Source organism: Petromyzon marinus, chromosome 71, assembly GCF_048934315.1.
Source record: "Petromyzon marinus isolate PM22_M1 ecotype Great Lakes invasive population chromosome 71, UKy_Petmar_22M1.pri1.0, whole genome shotgun sequence".
Classification (NCBI taxonomy): Eukaryota; Metazoa; Chordata; class Hyperoartia; order Petromyzontiformes; family Petromyzontidae; genus Petromyzon; species Petromyzon marinus.
In genome coordinates this window covers 1,301,914-1,311,561 of record NC_133737.1, presented here as the reverse complement: position 1 = coordinate 1,311,561, position 9,648 = coordinate 1,301,914, and the positions used below count along the sequence as shown (strand labels likewise).

Here is a 9,648-nt window from a genome sequence, read left to right as displayed (position 1 = left end):
GTGTACAAACTGTGTATACGTGTGTGTGCACAAACTGTGCATAAGTATGTGTGTGTACAAACTGTGTATAAGTGTGTGTGTGTACAAACTGTGTATTAGTGTGTGTGTACAAACTGCGTATACAGTGTGTGTACAAACTGTGTATAGTGTGTGAACAAACTGTGTATACAATGTGTACAAACTGTGTATAAGTGTGTGTGTGTGTGTACAAACTGTGTATACAGTGTGTATACAAACTGTGTATACAATGTGTGCACAAACTGTGTATAAGTGTGTGTGTACAAACTGTGTATACAGTGTGTGTACAAACTGTGTATACAGTGTGTGTACAACCTGTGTATATGTGTGTGACCAAACGGTGTATACAATGTGTACAAACTGTGTATAAGTGTGTGTGTGTGTGTACAAACTGTGTATACAGTGTGTATACAAACTGTGTATACAATGTGTGCACAAACTGTGTATAAGTGTGTGTGTACAAACTGTGTATACAATGTGTACAAACTGTGTATAAGTGTGTGTGTACAAACTGTGTATACAGTGTGTGTGTACAGACTGTGTATACAGTGTGTGTGTACAAACTGTGTATAAGTGTGTGTACAAACTGCGTATAAGTGTGTGTGTAGAAACTGCGTATAAGTGTGTGTGTACAAACTGTGTATAAGTGTGTGTGTACAAACTGTGTATAAGTGTGTGTACAAACTGTGTATAAGTGTGTGTGTACAAACTGTGTATACAAACTGTGTATAACTTTAATAATAAACACGTTCTATTTAATTAAATAGACTTTTAATTATTTTCTCCTACATCAGAGTGTAGCGCCACATTAAATACACACTACAATGACAATAGTTTAAAGCGATTTGAAGAATGTGTTATTATTTGGAGGGTTTAAAATAGTTAAATTTCGACTTAAAGCTTTCGTGACTGCAAGGATTCATCTTCTTTGGTTCTTTCGGTAAAGTCACGTAGAATGAGAATAAAATAATAAATTGATAAAATAACACAATAATATTCTCACGACGTTTCGGCCACAACACAAGCGGCCTTCATCAGGTGAAGTGGACGAGACTGTCTGGAGGACAGCGCTGGAGTAAGAAAGCCACGCTGAGATCACGACCTTTAAGCTGCGTGAAGAAACAAAGCGCCTTGACAAAGGAATTATCATAGAATTTAGCATTGAAATGGCTGAGTGATTAGCTCGTGACTGGTCACAGAAAAGGCTATGTTAAAGTTAAAGCATACACATCCACAAAGGCACTCCTTGACAAAGGAATTAGCATATAATTTAGCATTGAAATAGCTGAGTGATTAGCTTGTAACTGGTCACAGAAATAGCTATGTTAAAGTCAGAGCACACACATTCACCGAGGCACCTAGTACAAATCAAACAGGAGAATTTAGCATTGAAATAACTAAGCGAATTTAGCATTGAAATAACTGAGTGATCAGCTTGTGACTGGTCACAGAAATGGCTATGTTGAAGTCACGGCCAACACATCTGAGCTATTCACAGTAACTGGGTATACAATACAATATATAATGAATACTATATAGTGAACCAATAAAAAATACTAAAATATAAATTACCTCAATGTTATCAATACACTCTATATTCTCCAATCAGCTAAGCTACCAACAATAAGTCGTTATATATCACAATGTTATATGGCGAAAAATGGGTGGATTCTTACCCTCAACTTTAGCAATACGGATAGCTACGGGTCCCGTTCAGACGGACGAGTTCATCCATGGTCGGAACAGAGGAGGGGGAGAGAGACAGCTGCGAGGCGCTGTTATACTCCATGTTGTAAACCATACCATTAACCGTGGTGTGAGAGGTATTAAGAGTCAATGCCAGCGAAAGAGCTGCATTCTGAAGGTCATTGTAAAATACAATTAATTAAGAACGGAAATGGTTTAAAACATCTTTCCAATGGTTACTAAGCCAGAATCCATCTTCTCGGTTGAAATTGTCTCTGTGCTTGTATATGTGGGTGGCCTCATGAACCAATCTCTCATGGTAGCCGGTTGGCTTGCAAATAACCTCCGTCTTGGTTGAAGTCAATGTCATGTGAGCCCACTGAATTGTAACAGCGATCTGGTTTCTCCAATGTAGCTACTACCACAGAGGCACTTTAGTTTATAAACGCCCGGGTACTGTATGTCTGGAACAGCATCTTTTACACGTGGAATCAGATCACGGATTTTATGTACTGTGTTGAATCGGACCTGGGTCTCGTGTTTGTTCAGGATTTTGGAGATCTTTTTAGTGACCCCTGCAATGTAGGGTAAGGTGATGGTTTTGAGTGGCTCTTCAAGGGGATCCTTCTTCATGACTGGAGTGATGGCTTTGCGGATTGTGTAGTCGGAGTAACCAGTGATGCCTCTGTGGATGTGTATGCTTTAACTTTAATATAGCCATTTCTGTGACCAGTCACAAGCTAATCACTCAGCCATTTCAATGCTAAATTCAATGCTAATTCCTTTGTCAAGGCGCTTTGTTTCTTCTCACACAGCTTAAAGGTCGTGATCTGAGCGTGGCTTTTTTCACTCCAGCGCTGTCCTCCAGACAGTCTCGTCCCTTCACCTGATGAAGGCCGCTTGTGTTGTGGCCGAAACGTCGTGATTTTTGTTATTTTATTTTTTACCTACGTGACTTTACCCAATAGAACCAGATAGTAACCACGTTGTTGTTGTTGAGCTCACGCACCCAAGGGGTCTCTGTTCAAGAGAGAGGGAGAAATGGAAAAGGAATCTAAATAAACTCAATCCCCCGCTCTCTGACGTCACAACTTAGCATTACCTCATCGGTGTGAGACGCCTAGGGGAGATGTACCTGTCTGGTGACGTCATGTCACCAAGGTATTCACCTCCTCCCACAACCCCCCCTCCACCGGGCTTTTTGAGCGTGACGTCACGTCTGCTTGGTCACTGCTGATTTCCGTTCCAGTAAAAATCCATATTTGGGCAGAGCTACGCCCGGTCACTGGCGGTTCATTAACATAATTTATTCATAAATACCGTCGCGAGTTCATTGTGCCGGGTTCAGCATACCACGCCTCATCCATCAATGGACGTGAGCATGTCTCATTAACATAATTTATTCAGTTACACCGCCGCTCGTTGGGGGGAGGGGATTGTGCGTTGAGACCACGCGAGTGACGTCACGTCACCTGCTGCCGCGTGACGTCACGATTTAGCGGGAAGCTTCTGCACTACGCGCGCGCCTGCTCTCACTGAGACACTACGAGGTGAGAAATTCACATCGTGGTTGTTGTTGTGGTGTTGTTGTTGTTGTTTACCCAGGTACAGCCTCGCTCCTCTCTCTCTCGTAGGGATGTCAATTGAGTAGCAGCGAGTAATGGAATCGACGTCCAGGTTGGAACATTACAACGCGGGGCCTAGCCATGCGGGGCCTCGCCTCCTGCCCATCGCCTGATTGCGTTTGCTTTAATTCTCTCGCTTTAATCTTCTTTGGTTCTGTCGGTAAAGTCACCACCACGTAGATTGAGAATAAAATAATAAATTGATGAAATAAAATAACACAATAATATTCTCACTGTGTGGTTCTGTCGGTAAAGTTACCACCACGTAGAATGAGAATAAAATAATAAATTGATAAAATAAAATAACAATATTCTCACTGTGGTTCTTTCGGTAAAGTCACCACCACGTGGAATGAGAATAAAATAATAAAATTGATAAAATAAAATAATAATATTCTCACTGTGGTTCTTTCGGTAAAGTCACCACATAGAATGATAATAAAATAACAAATTTATAAAATAAAATAACAACTCGAACTTTCAGCTCCCTCCACAGATTTTCTATGGTATTAAGGTCTGGAGACTGGCTAGGCCACTCTAGGACCTTAATGTGCTTCTTGAGCCACTCCTTTGTTGCCTTGGCCGTGTGTTTTGGGTCATTGTAATGCTGGAATACCCATCCACGACCCATTTTCAATGCCCTGGCTGAGGGAAGGAGGTTCTCACCTAATATTTGACGGTACATGGCCCCATCCATCATCCCTTTGATGCGGTGAAGTTGGCCTGTCCACTTGGCAGAAAAACACCCCCAAAGCATAATGTTTCCACTTCCATGTTTGACGGTTGGGATGGTGTTCTTGGGGTCATATGCAACATTCCTCCTCCAAACACGGCGAGTTGAGTTGATGCCAAGGAGCTCCATTTTGGTCTTATCTGACCACAACACTTTCACCTAATTTTCCTCTGAATCATTCAGATGTTCATTGGCAAACTTCAGACGGGCATGTATATGTGCTGTCTGGAGCAGGGGGACCTTGCAGGCGCTGCAGGATTTCAGTCCTTCACGACGTATTGTGTTACCAATTGTTTTCTTGGTGACTATGGTCCCAGCTGCCTTGAGATCATTGACAAGATCCTCCCGTGTAGTTATGGGCTGATTCCACACCGTTCTCATGATCATTGCAACTCCACGAGGTGAGATCTTGCATGGAGCCCCAGGCCGAGGGATATTGACAGTTCTTTTGTGTTTCTTCCATTTGCGAATAATAGCACCAACTGTTGTCACCTTCTCACAAAGCTGCTTGGCAATGGTCTTGTAGCCCATTCCAGCCTTGTGTAGGTCTACAATCTTGTCCCTGACATCCTTGGAGAGCTCTTTGGTCTTGACCATGGTGGAGAGTTTGGAATCTGATTGATTGATTGCTTCTGTGGACAGGTGTCTTTTATACAGGTAACAAGCTGAGATTAGAAGCACTCCCTTTAAGAATGTGCTCCTAATCTCAGCTCGTTACCTGCATAAAAGGCACCTGGGTGCCAGAAATCTTTCTGATTGAGAGGGCGTCAAATACTTATTTCCCTCATTCAAATGCAAATCAATTTATTACATTTTTGACATGCGTTTTTCTGGATTTTGTTGTTGTTATTCTGTCTCTCACTGTTCAAATAAACCTACCATTAAAATTATACACTGATCATTTCTTTGTCAGTGGGCAAACGTACAAAATCAGCAGGGGATCAAATACTTTTTTCCCTCACTGTAAATGACCATCTGTGCTGGCTTATACAGTGAAGGCTGGCCTGCCAATGATTTATCCTCTATTCAACCAGTTTATATTCTATTTAGAAGCTTACAGACCCTTAAGATATCAATATAGAATATAATCTTGAGTTTCTTTGGCAGGCGAGGTTGCATTGGTTTGGTCATGAATCCCGCATTCCCAGATACTGCATGATCAACCAGCTTTTTGTCCAGATATTAGGGGCTGATCAGGCATGGCATTGGCTAGAGAAGAGATTGGAGGATGTGGAGGTGATCGGACCTGCCGATGACTGGTGCCAGGAGTGGAGATCGGCCTCTGTGGAGGAGGCCGAGTGAGGTATGCTTCATGGCAGATAAGAGATAGTTGCTCTGCAATGATGATGAGGTCGGAAGAGTAACGCCCACATGAATAATAGGTGGAACACTGGGTTCCCAACACCCAGCAAGACAGTGGGGAGCACAGCTGGTTCTTCTGTCAGTCATCCCTTGACACCTGGATCATTCCCATTACCTGCTGACACGGAATCCACACTTACATGGCCTTAAATTGCACCTATCATAGCATTAGCACTGGGAAAAGGTTACTTGCAATTCGTCATGAATGTTGGATGTTTTGTTTGTATAATATGTTAATGATCCACGTGAAATGTACGTGTATTTAAGAGTTTATCTCGCAGTTATTTCACTGCATTATGAACTCAACAATTAGTTTGATTATCGCCGACAGCAAACATGATTGATAACACTGTAACAAAAAAAATTGTCCCTGCATAGTAAGTGTTATTTTCTAATTGCTTATGCCTCAAAAGTACAGAAAATGGCTATTATTCCCCACAAACTTTGCTTTCGTGACCAGGACAGTGATCTTTTGAAATGTACCTATTTTCAATGAGAAAACGTGCGCATTTGTGTCATTCCTTCACATAAAGTCCTGGTTACAAAAGGAAAGTTTGTGGGCATGACCAATAAAAAAATAACACTAGCCATCCAGCGACAAAAAAATCGTGTTACATAGTGTAAGTTGAACTTATTGTGGGCCTCTGCTATGTTGATTGATCTTAAATTAATTACATGGTGAAGTGAGAACGCATTAATAATGAGCAGATGAAGGTGGCCAGGCATGGTTCTGGACACACCACCACCTTTTTACCATGCCAGTGTGTGACGATGTCAAGTTTGTATTTGCAGTAATGTATATTAACGACTGAACATGGAGGTTAAATCAAAACAATAGTTTATTTTAATTTTCCTCTGGGACTTTTTGTAAGGATGGAAACAGGAAAACATCTCAGCACATATGCAGCTGAAGTTAGATCTGTTCATCCGAGCATTCAAGCGAATCTGAGCCTGGCTTCCACCTCGAAGTTTCGATTGAACATTAATTTATGCCTTTCTGCATAATACAAATAGTATTATTTTCAAGACACTTTGCTATTATAGCTGAATTTTTCTTAAATATTCCTTTCATAGCTAGACAGCCGAAATTGTGTGCTTGGAGTTTTGGGTAAACATTAATTTTGAAGATACTAGGGCATCCAGGAATATGAATGACCATTGGCCCTCTCATTGTGTGCCTTAACAGCCCGCGTGATGAATTGGGGAATAATTTTCACTGTATCATGAATATATGAATAAGTATAGATGTGTAAGTCATGTGTGACTGTGTATATATGCATTCCTCTGTGTCTTGATACTGACGTAGATGGTGTGGATACGTTTTTCTGACTGCAGCTGACTCTTCCTCTGACGCTTCCTCTGCAGAATTGGTCTGATGGAGCAACGGCACTCGGCGCAGCTCGGTACAAAAAATAAACAATGCGACCAGTGTGCATACAGCACGGATCATACTGGAAGTTTGACTCAGCACAAGAGAACACACACAGGAGATAAACCCTTCAAGTGCAGTGTGTGTGAGAAGGCATTTGCAAAGTCATCACATCTTAAAAGACACCAGAGAACACACACAGGAGAGAAACCCTTCAAGTGCAGTGTGTGTGAGAAGGCATTTGCAGAGTCATCACATCTTAAAAGACACCAGAGAATACACACAGGAGAGAAATCCTTCAAGTGCACTGTGTGTGAGAAGGCATTTTCAAGTTCATCTGATCTTAAAAGACACCAGAGAACACACAATGGAGAGAACCCCTTCAAGTGCACTGTGTGTGAGAAGGCATTTGCACAGTTATCAGGTCTTCAGATCCACCAGCAAAGGCACACAGGAGAGAACCCCTTCAAGTGCACTGTGTGTGAGAAGGCATTTGCAGAGTCATCACATCTTAAAAAACACCAGAGAACACACACAGGAGAGAACCCCTTTAAGCACACTGTGTGTGAGAAGACATTTTCACAGTCGTCAGTTCTTCAGAGCCACCAGAGAACACACACAGGAGAGAAACCCTTCAAGTGCACTGTGTGTGGGAAGGCATTTTCAAGTTCATCTGATCTTAAAAGACACCAGAGAACACACACTGGAGAGAACCCCTTCAAGTGCACTGTGTGTGAGAAGGCATTTGCAGAGTTATCAGGTCTTCAGATCCACCAGCGAAGGCACACAGGAGAGAACCCCTTCAAGTGCACTGTGTGTGAGGAGGCATTTGCACAGTTATCAGGTCTTCAGATCCACCAGCGAAGGCACACAGGAGAGAAAACCTTCAAGTGCATTGTGTTTGAGAAGGCATTTACACAGTCATCAATTCTCCGCAACCACCAGAGAAGGCACACAGGAGAGAAACCCTTCAAGTGCAGTGTGTGTGAGAAGGCATTTGCAGAGTCATCACATCTTAAAAGACACCAGAGAACACACACAGGAGAGAAACCCTTCAAGTGCAGTGTGTGTGAAAAGGCATTTGCAGAGTCATCACATCTTAAAAACCACCAGAGAACACACACAGGAGATAAACCTTTCAAGTGCAGTGTGTGTGAGAAAGCATTTGCAGAGTCATCACATCTTAAAAACCACCAGAGAACACACACAGGAGAGAAACCCTTCAAGTGCACTGTGTGTGGGAGCGCATTTGCACGGCCATCGCATCTTCACGAACACCAGAGAACACACACGGGAGAGAAACCCTTCAAGTGCATTGTTTGTGAGAAGGCATTTGCAAAGTCAGCAGTTCTTAAAAAACACCAGAGAACGCACACAGGAGAGAAACCCTTCAAGTGCACTGTGTGTGAGAAGGCATTTGCACAGTTATCAGGTCTTCAGATCCACCAGAGAAGGCACACAGGAGAGAAAACCTTAAAGTGCACTGTGTTTGAGAAGGCATTTACACGGTCATCAGGTCTTCAGATCCACCAAAGAAGGCACACAGGAGAGAAACCCTTCAAGTGCACTGTGTGTGGGAAGGAATTTTCAAGTTCATCTGATCTTACAAAACACCAGAGAACACACACTGGAGAGAACCCCTTCAAGTGCACTTTGTGCGGGAAGGCGTTTGCACGGTCATCACATCTTCAAAGACACCAAAGGACACACAGTTATCAGAAGATCCCCAAGGAGCGGAGTCTGAAATCGGCTTGTGAAAGTCATAGTGCTGCAATGAGCCCATCCCTGCTGAAAAAAGAACCAGAATTTAATTCCAGCTTGGACGCAATGAAATGTATCAAGGTGGATTTTGAAGAGGCGAAGGTGAAATGTGAAGAAGTGATGGTGAAGAGCGAAGAAGTGATGGTGAAATGTGAAGAAGTGAAGAGCGAAGAAGTGAAGGTAAAATGTGAAGATGAAGATTCAACTCCAAAATTGGGCCTTCACATCGATGGAGGCAACGTGAAGCAGGAGGAGAATTCTGACTGTGAGGCAGAGCGAGGCAACTCCCAGCAGTTTGTGGAAGTGGAGGTGTGGGTGGACTTCTTAGACAATACAAAGTCAAATGGAGACCCTGTAGATGTGTAAGGTTGAGACAATGAAGCTCCAATAGATTCAGCCTTGGCACAGGCTTTTAATTACAATAACGTGAAGTTGAACACTCCATTCCTAGGTTCAACCTGCAGAGTAAGAGCAACCAGTGTTTGCGGACCTGTGGGTTGGGTAGATCTCTAGCCAGGAGCCAGAGCCAATAATCTCCGAAGCATTCACGATGTTACACTATGTTATAATAATTTTAGCATTTATATGGCGCTTGCTTAATCGCCCCAGCAACTCAGTTGTTTTGTATCATCTCATCACAAACACTCGAAGAGCATGTTGTATATATGCCTTTTCCATAAAATTGTATTGATTGATTCTTTCTATTGTTTTGTAATCATTTTGATCGGGATGTAGCGCTGGGGCATGGAAAGGGTGAGTCACCCCTCTCCGCTGCCTCCTGCCTTGCCACACAAAAGACTGCTGGAGGATAATTACTCACAAGTCTGCTGGGGAAGTTATAAAATGTAATTAAAAAATGGCAAACCCAAGGGGGGAGGGGGGGCTAATGGGATTCTGCGGGAAATCCCCAGTTGACTTCAAGAGAAGGCCGCCATGAAGGAAAAACCCCACAACAAAACAAAAGACGAAAACAGCAGGGGTCACGAACCTCCCTTGGACAGCGAAATTCACCCAAGGTGTTGTATGTGTGTGTAGGCCTTTTTCTAAAAAATATATTAAGAATTCTTGCATTTCGGACCAACACCACCTGACCA

At 42.7% G+C, this 9,648-nt stretch overlaps 1 protein-coding gene across 4 annotated transcripts in view; it reads left to right on the top strand.

Moving 5' to 3' along the window:
- The window catches only part of LOC116957256 (uncharacterized), a 631,244-nt gene extending 621,990 nt beyond the window's left edge, over positions 1 to 9,254 (top strand). Inside the window, exons 1-4 of one of the 4 annotated variants that reach the window (XM_076055390.1) lie at positions 2,940 to 3,254; positions 5,242 to 5,365; positions 6,760 to 8,698; positions 8,735 to 9,254. In XM_076055390.1, the coding sequence (XP_075911505.1) occupies positions 6,800 to 8,698; positions 8,735 to 8,920 (2,085 nt within the window). In that variant the 5' untranslated portion in view covers positions 2,940 to 3,254; positions 5,242 to 5,365; positions 6,760 to 6,799 and the 3' untranslated portion in view covers positions 8,921 to 9,254. Of the gene's footprint in view, positions 1 to 2,939; positions 3,255 to 5,241; positions 5,366 to 6,759; positions 8,699 to 8,734 lie in introns of those variants that run through there. The other 3 variants (XM_076055389.1, XM_076055391.1, XM_076055392.1) reach the window with 3 other exon arrangements.
- Positions 9,255 to 9,648: the final 394 nt, after the last annotated feature.